The 13,717-nt window shown below is 40.2% G+C and overlaps 1 protein-coding gene across 1 annotated transcript; it reads left to right on the top strand.

The window, feature by feature from the left end:
* Positions 1-1,165: 1,165 nt before the first annotated feature.
* Positions 1,166-10,093, top strand: SLBP (stem-loop histone mRNA binding protein). The gene is made up of 8 exons (XM_065836959.2): positions 1,166-1,414; positions 2,469-2,600; positions 5,062-5,166; positions 5,693-5,752; positions 6,010-6,141; positions 6,799-6,948; positions 8,257-8,341; positions 9,065-10,093. The coding sequence occupies exons 1-8, from the start codon at positions 1,227-1,229 to the stop codon at positions 9,179-9,181; spliced, it is 969 nt and encodes a 322-aa protein (XP_065693031.1). The 5' UTR covers positions 1,166-1,226; the 3' UTR covers positions 9,182-10,093.
* The last annotated feature ends 3,624 nt before the right edge of the window (positions 10,094-13,717 follow it).

Genomic DNA, 13,717 nt, shown 5'->3' with positions numbered 1-13,717 from the left:
GCTGCTCAAAAAAACAAAAACAAAAAAAACCCAACTGAACCAACTTCTGTTTGCTATTTCTGCAGTCCATTAAATGCATTTCATTGCTCATCTTTCAAGTGTTTTTTTTGTTTAAGAAGAGGCAATGAAGATATGGATAGTGAACAGACTTTGATCATATGCTGCAGGCGGCAGTATCCAAATGTCACTAATGTCAATTGATTTTACTACATTAAGAATATTATATCTCTTTGCTGATTGTTTTAACCTTAATCTGACAACAGTTGATGTGTTTGCTGGTCTGCGAAGCAAATGTCTCTTGAGAAAAGGAAGAAAACTCTGATCTGGTTCTACAAGAGAAACATCCCATTTTCTTTGATAGCCTATTCCATTTTGAATACCAAACCTGCAGAAATCTGTCGGTTACATTGTGTGCCAAAAATAATTGAATGCCTTTTAAAATATTAATTTTTGCTTGCTTGTGGAAATAAATCACCTTACCTAGAGGTAACTCTGTCACCAGTGCTTTTGTCACTGTGGTAACTACATCCAGTGCCCAAGAAGCAGCACCCAGGCCAGAAGAAGAAAACGCAGCCCAGTTTGTGTGCATGTCTGTGAAATGTCCCACCAGCCTTCAGTCCACCCAGGCTGCAAAAGTGTTTTTGTTTAACGCTGCTTGTGTTCTGCTGTACGAGTTCTCCAGGTTGTTTCTGAATTACTGTTATGAAATGTCAGTTTATACCAGGTCTCACAGATGAACAGGATCTTACTGTGTGTGGAAACATCTGAAAACTCCACTTACTAAAGCACAGAAACCTCATAGTGTTACTCGACCATATTCAATATTCACATGAAATGTTATTTAGTATCATTTTATGGAATTTAAACTTATGCTGTAGAGTTTGAACTGGCTGTGAAAATATCACATACGTTTCATGGATTAAAGAGCCGTGCCCAGGCCTGCAGTCCGTCATCTTTAAATCCCGGGAATCTATAATTTCCTTTTGTTTTGGCCGGTTTGCATGGGCAGCGCTTACCTTCCCCGCCCCACAGCCGGTGCGCGCCAAAAGCGCGCGCGGCCGCGCTCGATTCTCCCGCCAACACGCCCCGGGGCGGGGCTGGGCGGGGCCGGCGGGAGCGGGCTAAACCATTGCACCAGTCTGGGGGACAATGGTAAGTGTCCTCGGGTCTACGTGTGCTGTTAGCGCGGGGCTTGTTTCTTTCTCCCCCCCCGCGTACCTGTCCCCATGGCGGTGCCGGCGCAGGGCGGGGTCAGTCAGCGCCGGCGGGAGCTGCGAAAGGGCCGAGCGGGAAGGCGAGCTGCGCTGTTCGCTGCCCGCTCCAGCCTCGCAGTCCGCTTCCCTCCAGCCCTCCCAAGGACACCCCGCGCCATGTCTTTCCGCCAGAGGAGCCCGCACGGCGGCACGCAGAGCAGGTATGGCCGAGGTGAAGAGCACCGGTATTCGGAGCTCTCCTTCTCCCCGCTGGCGGAGCGGCGGACAGCGCTGGCCCGCCCCCGGCTGCCCCTGCTCCTTGGGCCGAGGGTGACGGGAACCGCGGCCCGCGCGCACCTGCGCGCGGTTTCCCCCCCCCGCGGCCGTTGCGCGGCCGCGGCTCGGGGTCCGCCATGTTCTCCGCCGGGGCAGCCGCTCGCCCCTCGCTGAGGTGCGGGTCCCCCGGCCAAAGCGGGGCCGCCGGGAGGGAAGCGGGGCTGGGAAAAGGGAGTAAACGCCTGGGTCTGCTGTTCCCCACACCCTGTGCGCGGGCGGGCGGTGAGGGGCGGGTTGTGGGGCTGCTGATCGCCGAGTCTGCTGAGGGGGGAATCCCAGAATGTCAGGGATTGGAAGGGACCTCAAAAGCTCATCCAGTGCAATCCCCCTGCCCGAGCAGGAACACCCAGATGAGGTTCCACAGGAAGGTGTGCAGGCGGGTTTGAACGTTTCCAGAGAAGGAGACTCCACAACCCCCCTGGGCAGCCTGGTCCAGGCTCTGCCACCCTCACTGAGGAAAAGTTTCTGCTCAAATTTAAGTGGAACCTCTTGTGTCCCAGTTTGAACCCATTGCCCTTTGTCCTGTCATTGGTAGTCACGGAGAAGAGCCTGGCTCCATCCTTGTGACACTCACCCTTTATATTTTTATAAACATTAATGAGGTGACCCCTCAGCCTCCTCCAAGCTCCAGAGCCCCAGCTCCCTCAGCCTTTCCTCACACGGGAGATGCTCCACTCCCTTCAGCATCTTGGTGGCCGTGCTGGACTCTCTCCAGCAGTTCCCTGTCCTTCTGGAACTGAGGGGCCCAGAACTGGACGCTGTATTCCAGATGTGAAGGAGGAAGAGCCTCTGAGGGACCCTTAAGGCCAGCACCTACTTGTGTCGCTAAGCTCAGTTTGTTTGAAGTAAAATTAATAAATAAGCCGCCGTGTCTGTGCAGGGTGATGTTTCAAAGAGGTTAATAAGATAAAATAAAGCTCCCGTTGTCTCGTTTGCCAGCCCGCAGCCCCCACCGCGCTGGGCCCAAGGGAGGAAACGCGGCGCAGATGGAAAGCGGAGGAAGCACGATGAACCCGATTCATCTGTTTTTGATGAAAACAAGTACAAACCTTCTGACAACAGGCTGGACAGGTATGCGATGCTTGCAGTTGGAACAGCTCTTTTGTTCATCAGGAGCTCTTCAGTTGACTGTTGTACTCAGTTTTTCAAGCCCTGCCTATTTATGAATTATTTGTTGGCCATAAATAGCTTGTTTTAAAGGTGTGAAAAGATTCTAGTGCTGTGTTCTTATCTTGGAGTCACTTCTTAAGGCTAAACATTTTTCATTCGGATGTCTTTAATTGTATACTTCATCATTTTCTGTTCAATTTCATGCTTCTTTATTGCCATTTGTCACAGGAATATCTGCACAAGCCAATTATGTTTGTGGGTATAGGCTGTGCATACTGTTGTGGTACAATTCAATGAGATGACAAATTAAAAATTAAAGACTTAAAACTTGCCTATCTTCATATTACTGAAGGCAATATAGACCGTCTTGAAAAATTGTTTAAACATGTCAGCACATGTGTGGTAGAGTCTGCTTCTGAGCTCATTCACTCTGTTCATCCTACTGCTTGCTTCTGTTCTTATCCCTTCCCAGCACATGTAAATTTCAGTTTAGGGAAAATATCTTATTTTATAGCCTTGTCTACATTCTGAACTATTCATGCCATAATCCCTTTTATCAGTAGATGGGAGTTGTGGCCTGCAGACCTGTTGGTTGAATCTAGATTTCTAATCTAGAATTACATGGGTGTTGCCCTGTAACTACCCGTTTTTCTTTGCTGATAAGAAGAAGAGAAGACATTGGTCAGTGGCTCAAATTGTGATATGCAGTGTAAATTAAATTAATTTCAGGAAGCTTGTTTGAGTAGGAGTACAAAGATGAAACTTTACAGACCTTTTCAATCTAAATAAGCAATGCTTTTGTGCGTCTTCAGTATTGAGTTGTTCTTTACGGTTTAGTTTGGGTTCAGCTCTGATTGAAGTAGTTCTCTTCCTGTGCTAAAGCTACTTTTTGTTTATGCCAATTCAACATTGTCAAAATAAAACTTCAAAATGGGGAAGAGCACCACGGTGGAGACTGCATCGTACAGCAGGTTCAGTCTGAGGCGGTGTTACAGCTTTGTTTTCCTGCCTCTGTGGCAGAGTTTGAGCACCATTTGCAGTCCTAGCGCAGCACCAGAGCTTCTCACCACGTGTGAAATGGCACATGGGGATGAGCGTCTGAGTAAAGACGGCCAAGGTTTGTACGTCTGGCACCAGTACTGTCACGGAGCAACTTAATCAAGAGAAAGACCCTCCTACTTCTCCCTAATTCTCTGTATGCACAGCACAGATACAGAATCAAATAAGCTTAAAAAAATTATAACACAGTGTTGAGGAAAAAGCTCAGGTGATGGGACTAACTGGGTATTTCTGGAATTGCGCTGTTTTCTGCTGTGGGAGAGCAATCATTGAATATGGCCTGTGTTTTCAGCAAAGTTAATAGTTATAAACGAATGCTAAAAATCCTTGGAGGGTGGGCAGATATTTGCAGAGGGACCTGCACTAGTTGTTATGGATTTTTAGTTCTTCTGAGTTGGTGACTGGATTTCATCTAAAAAGAACTTGTAGTTTGAATTTAACAAAAGCTTCAAAGCCAGTTTGGGAGCTGGGAGTAGGGAGGGAGTTGGAACTGGTTTTAGCACAGATGGATCTAATTCCCTGACTTCGAGGGACTTCTTTGCGCAGAATCCTGGTCAGTCCCTGGAGTGTTTCCAAATCTACTGAAAAAACTCTGGTCTATAGGATATGGTTTTGAGTTTATACTTTAGGAAAACTGGTCATCAGGAAGACAGAAACTGGAAAACATATTTAATAATCTGAATGCAGGCATCTGTTGTTGGATGCGAAGGGATGTAAGTTCATTCCCCTGCAACAATCTGAATCTGCTCAGGATGCTAATGGGCTACAACAAAGTGGTAAATACCAGTTTGCAAAGTCACAGCAAATCTCTGTTTACTAGCTAAAAAATTGTGGTCTTGGCCTTCTATACTAGATCTATGGAGGGGAAACTCTTGAGTTATTGTGTAATTTTAATAAGCTGTACAATTTAATTTTGTGTTCTAACTTTTGCTTCTGATACACCTAATAAGTCTGCAATCATGGAAGAATAAATATTTAACTCATTTAGTGTAATGAAAGTAAGTGAGTGAGTAAAGCAGGACACCACCTTAAGGTTATTGAAAGTGTAAGCTAGGTTACATGCTACAGTGGTATGTTTCTATAGGTATGTACAGAAACTTTTTAATGAAAACAAACAAATGAACAAAAACACCCAAACACACAACCTCAAGGTGGAACTCTACTGATGCTTAATTTTCCAATGATGACATTTTAATAGAACAACAAAATATTTTCACAGCCATTGTGAGTGCTGCAAAATAATATATTAAATAACTGGCTGGTGGTGGGTGGGAAATACAGTTAAAAAAATTAAAAGCCTCTGCATTATTTTTTTATTTGTTTTGTTTGGGGTTTTTAGTTTTGTTTTGTTTTTGATTTCCAGTTTTACAACACCGGAAGGCCCTGGACCTCTTTCCCGGTGTTCAGATTGGGGAACTGCAGTGGAAGAAGATGAAATGAGGACCAGTGTTAACAAAGAAATTGCAAGGTACCCATGGGTGTTTAAGATGAAGTGGGGAAAGGAGGGGAAATGGAAGTTGTCTTGCAGGATGTGTATCGACTTATTTCTAACTTGCCCACTGTATTAAAATCAGACTCAACTTTGTCTTCGTGTCTGCTGCTTTTAGGTCAGCTTTGGTTTAAATCATGCAGGAATGACAAAGCATACTCACATGTTGATATGTATCACTAAATATCTCCCTTTTAGAAGAATCCTTTCCTAAATCTCTTAAATTGGATTACTTTGAATCTCCTTTCACTAATTAATGGTTTTGCATATCATGACTATAAAAAAATTTTTAAGGAAAAGACTTAAAGTCCTTGGTTTCAGTCTTCCTCTAAAAAAAAAAAAAAATAAAAATAACAGCAGTTTCATAGTGGAAAGGTGTTTACAATGTCTAGTCTGACTTCTTCAAGACTGCTGCTTACCTGAGAAATAAAATCAGCCATGAGCTATGACAGTGCAGCCTTACATATTCTGTGTATATTCTGAATATGGATTTGAATTCTTACAGATATAGAAGAAAACTTCTGATAAATGAATTTTCAAGAGAAAGGAAGTCTTCCTCTGGAAGGTAGGTTAAATCTCTAGCTTAGCTGAGGAAAATTGTGACGATAGGTCTGAGCTTTCACATAGACCATTGCTGCTTCTGAAAACGCTTGGTTTGAACTAGTTCATTTAAGTCTGGTCTAACACTGTAGTTCAGCAACATCACAGATGAGCATTCATTTTAAAAGTTTTGGCATGTTTCTTTTTAATGATCTATGTATGGGTTTGTTTGAGTGTTGCTTGTTTTCTAATACTCTCAAATTTACAATGTTTTTTCTTTAGTTCTGATTCAAAGGAGTCCACTGTAACAGTAGAACTTGAGACGGATGAAGTGGTTTTGATGAGAAGACAAAAACAGATAAACTATGGAAAAAACACAATTGCATATGATAGATACATTAAAGAAGTTCCTAGGTGAGCTGCTTTTGTTTCTGGAAAACTAAATATTTGATTGTAAGTCATACCTGTTCTTTATAAGCATATTAACATACTAAACTGGGTATCTGAGTCGTTCAAACAGAAGGCATCTGCAAATTAAGCCTTCTAAGACATTTTTTAACAGATAGGTGACACAATCAAATGAGATGTGGATTCTTTTTTACTAGTTGGTTCATGAGCAATACGCCTTCAAACTTTCTGATGTTGCAGAAATGAAAGTGGAAGTTCTTTTGTTTACGCTCGTCAACTAGGAGAAATGAAACTTTTTTGCAGTCAGTTTTCTCATTAATAAAAAGACCAAGAGGACTACAGTTGCTCTTACACTTTGAATATGTTATATGCAGAAATTTCATGCTGAAGTTTTCGGACCTAGGATAATCCTCTTTTGTTTTTTCATTTGACTTGAAGACAGAAAAACTAAAGTGTTCATATGGAAATGACAGCTTGTCACTTGAGAGCTGGAATTGTGCAGTAGTCTTTTTTCATAAATAATGTGATCACTTAGGCTCATTATAACCCAGTAAATTCTGTGTAGAAGGCAATCAGTTTTAACACAAATCAGTCTTAACAAAGCTATGTGATGTGTCTGTGTGAAAATGATTAATGAGGTTTTCATGTCTAATATCTGAATAGATCCCACCGTATACCAGGAGTTCATCCCAGAACTCCAAATAAATTTAAGAAGTACAGCCGTAGGTCATGGGACCAGCAAATTAAACTGTGGAAGGTTGCACTGCATTCCTGGGATCCACCTACTGAAGAAGGCTGTGATCTGCAAGAGATGTATGTATTGATTATTCCAGATACCTTTATAGAAATTAATATTTAAAATCTCATGGTAAAAACATACAAACCCCAAACAAATAAAAAATCAAACCAGCATAGCCCTCTTGAGACAAGTCAGTGATTGCTGAATGTTTTCATTAGTTATTTGTCCACAATTAGTGCTATTCAGTTCTTTCTCGGTCAAAATACACAATAGCTTTCTGGACATAGATTTACCCAGTGTCCTTGCTAGGGTGGCATACATATATATCCCTCGTGTCTTTAACATATGTCTACTGGGCAACATCAGAACTCATTCTGCAGTGCTTTATGAAAGAAAATATCAGACCATTGAGGCAAGCTGATTGTTTCAGAACAGTCTGCAGATTAATCTGTGGTAGAAGCTGTGCTGGGGAATTCTCCTTAATATGGAGCTTGGACCAATACGATGTACAAGAACGTGCTTCATAGCCTTCTCATTAGCTTAAGAACAGCGCTATAAATTATATTTTCTTGAGCACAGAGGAGGAAAGAAGTATTGTAAAATCATTTCAACGTACCATTAAATTAAAATCATGGCCGCAAGTGTTCACAGTCCAAGCTGCTGTGGTGTTCTGCTCTAGAAGATATAGAATAATGCAAGTAGTGACTTTCTTCTATAGAAAGCAATAAAACTGATCACAGAACATCCAAAATAAAACTGTGTTACTACAGAATAGAGACAGATTTAACTGTTTCCTCAAGAAGCAGTTTTTTGGTAATAAACTACTCTTTTTCCCTAACAGTGATGATGATTTTAAAACCAACATGCATCAATGACATCTGAAAGCAAAGGCTTAATTTACCTTCATTTTACTTGTAATTGACCTGAAGGGAGTTGGTATGTCAACCTGAAGCCTGTTTTACGTGTTGCTGTTGAAATACTGGTTTGTCTTCAGATGCTGAGGTCTAGTTTTGTGTATAGTGCCTGCTAAACCTTGTGTTGCAAAACAAATTGATGAAAACCTTGTCTGGAAAAAAAAATCCCTTACTCTTCCATAACATTTGTCCTCTTTTGTATTGAGGAATTGTCTGAGTTTTGGGTATTTGTGTCTTTCACAAGTTGCAATATTCAGTCTCAAGACTTTAATTTAGACCTTGGCCATTTTGGCTGTTTTAAAGTTGACCTGCTGTTCTGTTTGGTCTCTGCGGTTTGCCACCACTGGCCTTATAATCTGTCGGTAGCTTTGCTCTTGTTTGGCCATCACTTTCAGAACTGCACCTACAAAGTGCGTCTTACTACTAAAAACCTGAATTTAAGTGGTGTTTTTTAAATTATTTCTACAGTGTTCCTGTTGACCTTGGTGAGATGGAGACAGAATCTGTCAGAAGCAATTCTACTGAATCTCAAACGAGCTCTCAAGATAATGATGTAAGCTTATCTGTCATTTGCATAAATGCTTGTTAATAAGTGCTCCATTACTTAGGATTATATCCGGAGTAGCCTGAATATATGAGAAATTCCATAATTTGTGTTTTTTAGGAACTGTTTGTAAAGCCGAGCAATTTTTAAATTCACATGTTTTCCCAGCTATAGTAAATATGTCTGTAGCCTGAGTTTAGAGAGTTAGAACTTAAGTGATCATCTCAAATCACAGGTATCTCATTTTTTCATAGCCTGCAAAAGAAAATTTATGTTCAAAGTGTGTCAGTTCTGAACTGTGATGTACAGCGCAAGTACTACTTTAGATTGCGATATCTAATGTTAAAATAGGATGTAATTTTCTTGGCGCACTCAGACTTTTTGAAGTAGGCTCTTTTTATATCCAGAAAGCACTTACTGCAGCTGAGCAGTAACCTTCAGTAAAGATCTAGTAATGTTTTTCTTGCTGGATTTGTTTGTCTGAATATTGAATCTGTATAATGTTTTGATGCGTGCGTATAAAAGATTTGCAAGGAATCTTAGAATGTGGTTGAATGGGCAGAAGCCTTTATTTAAATCTCTTCAATCTTAAGACTAGCCTTCTGTTTTTGTATGGTCTTCAAAGTGTTTGTAAGCCTCTGATACAAGGTGGCCTAAACGAATTTCGGAAGTTAAATGAATTATTGCATAACTAAACCTGTATTTAACTAATTAACTGACTCTGTATTCCAGGATACATGTTCCGGCACTCCCACCAAAGTAAGACATGTTGACTATGGAGCGGAAGGTGAATTTGACTTGGAAGTGTGTTTGAGTGAACCACTTAAAGATTTTGATACAGTGAGTTAAATAGTCTTGTGCAAACTGTTTTAGTTTCAGAAGAAGTTTCTTTTAAATTTGAGAGGTTAGCTTGATTCATAAGCTGTTAATAGTAGGAAAGCTTAAGTAAAGTTGAAGAGTGTTCTCGGAGTTGTGGTTGGTCTACATATCCTCTGGACCAAACTTATGTAAAAATACAATTAAGTTGTGTGACTTTTTAACTTCTAATTTATGTATAGCAGATTTTTGTATAAAAACTTTCAATAGAAAAAAAAATATCCAAAGGCAGTGCTATCCTCAAGTAATTACAAATAGTTCAGCAAGATTTTATGGATTTTTATTGTTTTTTATTCCCCTCCCCGCTTTATTGTGTCCATAATTTCAGTTGTATCCCTGGAGATCAAGAGTGAGGCAGAGGGATATTTTTGAGCATCTGTATGTTCCCTTTTCTACCTGACCTTCACTATAAGGATCTGACTTTGAGTAATACAGGTGGTGGCTGAACCACTCTGCTGAGTAGTATGTGTAAACTCATCTACTGTAGTTATTTACCATGAGATCAAACTGCTTTAGGTTTATTTATAAAAAAAAAAAAAGGCAGATACTTTCTTATTTGCAAAACCATTCCTGAAGCAACTGGAAAGCATATACTCCCAAAACTGGAGGTCAGTATGGTAAAGCCCAGGCAATAACACTTTAAGAAGCAGTAGCCTGAATTTGAAATTTGTAAATAGTCATGAGTCATTTATTAGTACAGTCAAGAAAACAACATGTAGGTAAAGTGCTTGGTTCTTTTTAATTTGGTGGTTCAAAATGTAAAACTGTTGTAAATGATAAGATTGTGTACATATTTTCTGCTGAAAGTTGTTGATGTTTCCATTACTTTTGTATGGGATGTCACTGGAAAAATAAATGGAATTTCATTTGCCTATGACTCTTCAATTTCATTTCCTACTAGTGGTGTTCTGCAGATAACAAAATGCAGGGAAAGTACTGAAAGCCACGTGTCTGAGACTGATTCTGCTGCTAGGCACGGATGTGTGTGTGTTAGCATCCTCCTCTGACTTTGAGTGAGGCCTTAAAAACCAGTTACTTGTGTGCAGGCCGCTGGGGTGAGTTTAAGAGTCAGTTATATTGAGTAAGCCTGTTGTTGACCTTTGGCAGCCTCTGTAGAAGCCGTTTCGTTCAGCAGGTGTCCATGAGCTGGTTACCAAGGTCTTTTCTCTGGAACAACTTCTACAAGAGCTGGGTGGACACTTGAGTCTGGTTTACTTTTTGTTAAAGTTGCCTCACCTGGCTGTATCTCTAAAATGGAATTTCTGAGTGTTGCAACACTGTCAGGGTCAATGGAGACGCTTAAGCTTTTCAGCTCAAGTGAGTATCCCAGCTGTAAGCATGATTACTAGCTATTTAATTTGTCAGGCACTCTTGAAATCTGGTAGTTTGATCTGATGGGGAAACTTCTAAGGAGAGGCAGAATTAGGGTGGAGCTACATTCTGGTGTTAGGAGCCTTCCTATCATGTATTTTTCCAGAGCAGGCAGCATAGTGATGGTTTGTCCTGCTTACTACCTGGAGTAAGCCCTCTTCCCTCCCTACATTGCTTTCCTCGTGGCATGTTTTCTGGCCACACTGTCCCTGGTTGTTCTTAAGTGGTGGTGTTGTGTAATACCTAATTGTAGCTTGAGCTGCAATTTGCTTTGGAACCTTTTTCCTGTATCCCCTTGAATAAAAATGGTCATAAGGTCAAGCCAAACTCTTCCATGTGTAATTAGAAATATTTGATGCCTTTACTTAAGACTTTTATGTAATGGCTAAAAGGGGTTTAAACAAGACTTCCCAGGTAAGTGCAGTAACTGTTCTGAGTGTCCTGGTTCTTAACTCTGATAATAGACCTGACAGACAAATATAAAGTTCCTTCGGAACACTATTTCAAGTCACGGCTACTTACTGTTATATATATAGATAGATAGATATGTATTTTTTGTTTTTTTAATTATTAATGCCTCTAATTTGAGTCAGCCACTTAAAGCTTAACGCAGTTCCGTGTGCCACTTCACCGTTAGTAACCGATGGTACTCAACTGTTTTGATAAGAGATATTTTTGAGAATAATTTGTTATTTCTGAATGTTTTAAAGGTTGGTAATAAGTAACATGAAGCCAAGAACAAAACCATTCATGTCTTAAATAAGCTAGAAATAGTTCACAAAACTGAACATCAGCCTAGAATAAAATATTAATGTTAAATGATGTGTTTCTGCACAGGGTGAAATGAGTAAGACAAGATTTTAGAAAATGACATATTACAAGCCTGGAAAATAGTATTTTGTGTCAACTTGGTTCTGTCTTCATAACCTTGAAGCACAGGTTAGTAGCTGACACTTAAAAGTGTCACAGTTTGCCCGTTCTCAGGTGCACCAGGTGCTTGTGCTGCTTGCACGCTGCAGTGAGTAGCGATACTCAGGCTGTCTGGTTTGGTGTTACACCGCAATGGCTGCGCAGTGAATTAGGTGATTAGTGAATTGGCTTCTGCTCGTGCCGTGCGTAACCTCAGGCTGTGTCTAAACTTTGCACGAATGAAGCGGCAGAACTCAAGGATACACACAGGCTGTTGAGGATAACTTAAATGAAGTCCTGAGGTATTAACAGATCTGATTCACTGAGTAACACAGATCATAAAATAAGGTGTTTTCCTGCACTGCTGTAGCTAACTAGACAAGCTAGATCTGTGGAGTTTTCATATTGTTTAGAAGCTTCCAAAGGGTAAGGTGACTTACACTTGGTTTCTTAATAAGAATATTGAACCCTGAAATAGCTGAAGGAGATGCATACTTTTCAGAGCCTATTGTAGATGGATTTTACTAGTCTGAGAAATGTCCCTGTCTCTAAAAAATCAATTTTTAATAAGCTTTTTCCATAATGTCACAAAAAATATTCATTCTAGAAAGCATCTAGGTATGGTACCTGAGACTGTTAAAACAAGACAATACATAAGCCAATACTATTCAAACAAACAACCCCCCTCAAAAAAAAAAGAACTAGCCAAAAGAAAAGTCCACAGCAACAAAACTACATAATCTTTTTGAGTAATTCAGGTTCTCTGTGATAGTCCCTATGACTTTGTGATTTGTGTTCTTTGGAATCTGTATTGGGGGAGGAAATGTAGGAGCCTTTCTCTGACCGAAAAATTCAGGTATGGGGGAATGTGGAGAAAACATCGTGAAGAACCATAGTAGCTGTGTGGTGTCAAAAGCTAATAAGCAAACAACTGAGACCAGCTGAAACTGTTACAATGGAACATATAGGCATCCATAGTAGTGTCTTTAAATCCTACAAGTTATTCCTCTTTGCTTCAACTACACTGAGAACTTAGTTTTTATGGATTGTGTTTAAACAGAGCGCTCATGTCTGAGTTGGGATGTTTTTTCAAAGGTACTGAATGCTGGATTGGAACGCAACATTTTTGCACTAGAATAAAGCCCTCTTGTGGTTAAATGTGGCATAACCTCATCCTTTTGGATTAATACTAATAACACTGGTATTAAGATATTACCATTATGGTAGTTCCTAGAAGCCACGGACATTGTCCAAGTCATTGAGTTAATGCCATTTAAAAAAAAATGAACACCAAACAATCTGTTTTGCAGTATTACCAGTAAATATGGATTTGTACCAAGTTTTGGAGACTGGGTGATGATGATGATAGATGGTGGTAGTTGTTCATCATCATGTTTCACGTAACAACAAGAATTTAGGTCTTGTAATGGGTAAATATGCAAGTTGTAAGTTCCCATCAGCATTTTGCTCGTGGTCTCTAAACAGTTGGACTCAATGATCTTGAGGGTCAAATCCAACCAAAATGATTCTGGGTCTGGTAGTAGAATAATCTTATGGAAAAATAACATCCATATGTTCAGTTGTGTATAGTTGCACACAATGGAGTTTGCTTCAAATGGAGAATTGGCAACTACTGATGTCAAACTTCAGACTCTTTAGCCTAAATTCCTTTAAAAAACACAAATGAACAAAATTAGAGGGAGCAGGACAGATGCTTTGAAAAAGACGGTATAATGATTTAAACCTCTTTAGGGAAGCCAAGCTAAACCCATCATTGTTCCATGAATTCATTTCAAAGCCAAAAATACCATTCAAACAATATTTTGTTCATGCACGTATTTATTTATGTTATGTTCAGGATTATCTGCTTTATGCTGGCAATGCAGATAAAACCCCTGGGACAGGGGCAAGGCCCACAGCGAGCAACAACGTATGCGTGGGTCTGGGTTTGTGTGGAGGTGTCCTGGGGGATCAAGCGTTTCTTTATAAAAACTGCACTGGTCAAAGAGCCCTTCTGAAAGAATTTTGAACTTTCTGGAAGTTGTTCTGCATTTTCTTCTTCTTCGTGGTTTTTCAAAATGGGCGAAGATTGACTAATAATTGGTTAAGAATTCCTTTTTGAGTGTTTACACCTGACAAACAGGGATAATTTTGGCAAAATATAAGTAGCTAAGAGTTTGAAGTCACTTCGAGAAGCATCAAAAATCCATTTTATTTTCAAATAAAACA

The sequence above is a fragment of the Patagioenas fasciata genome, chromosome 4, assembly GCF_037038585.1.
Source record: "Patagioenas fasciata isolate bPatFas1 chromosome 4, bPatFas1.hap1, whole genome shotgun sequence".
Lineage (NCBI taxonomy): Eukaryota > Metazoa > Chordata > Aves > Columbiformes > Columbidae > Patagioenas > Patagioenas fasciata.
The sequence above is the reverse complement of the archived record's forward strand: the minus strand, read 5'-3'. Positions and strand labels throughout refer to the sequence as shown.

Excerpts from the sequence above, each read along its gene's own strand:
- SLBP (XM_065836959.2), top strand. The coding sequence starts at position 1,227 with ATGGCGGTGCCGGCGCAGGGCGGGGTCAGTCAGCGCCGGCGGGAGCTG. Across the intron at positions 2,601-5,061 it reads TCTGACAACAGGCTGGACAG|TTTTACAACACCGGAAGGCC; the intron begins GTATGCGATGCT and ends TTTGATTTCCAG. Across the intron at positions 8,342-9,064 it reads CGAGCTCTCAAGATAATGAT|GATACATGTTCCGGCACTCC; the intron begins GTAAGCTTATCT and ends TCTGTATTCCAG.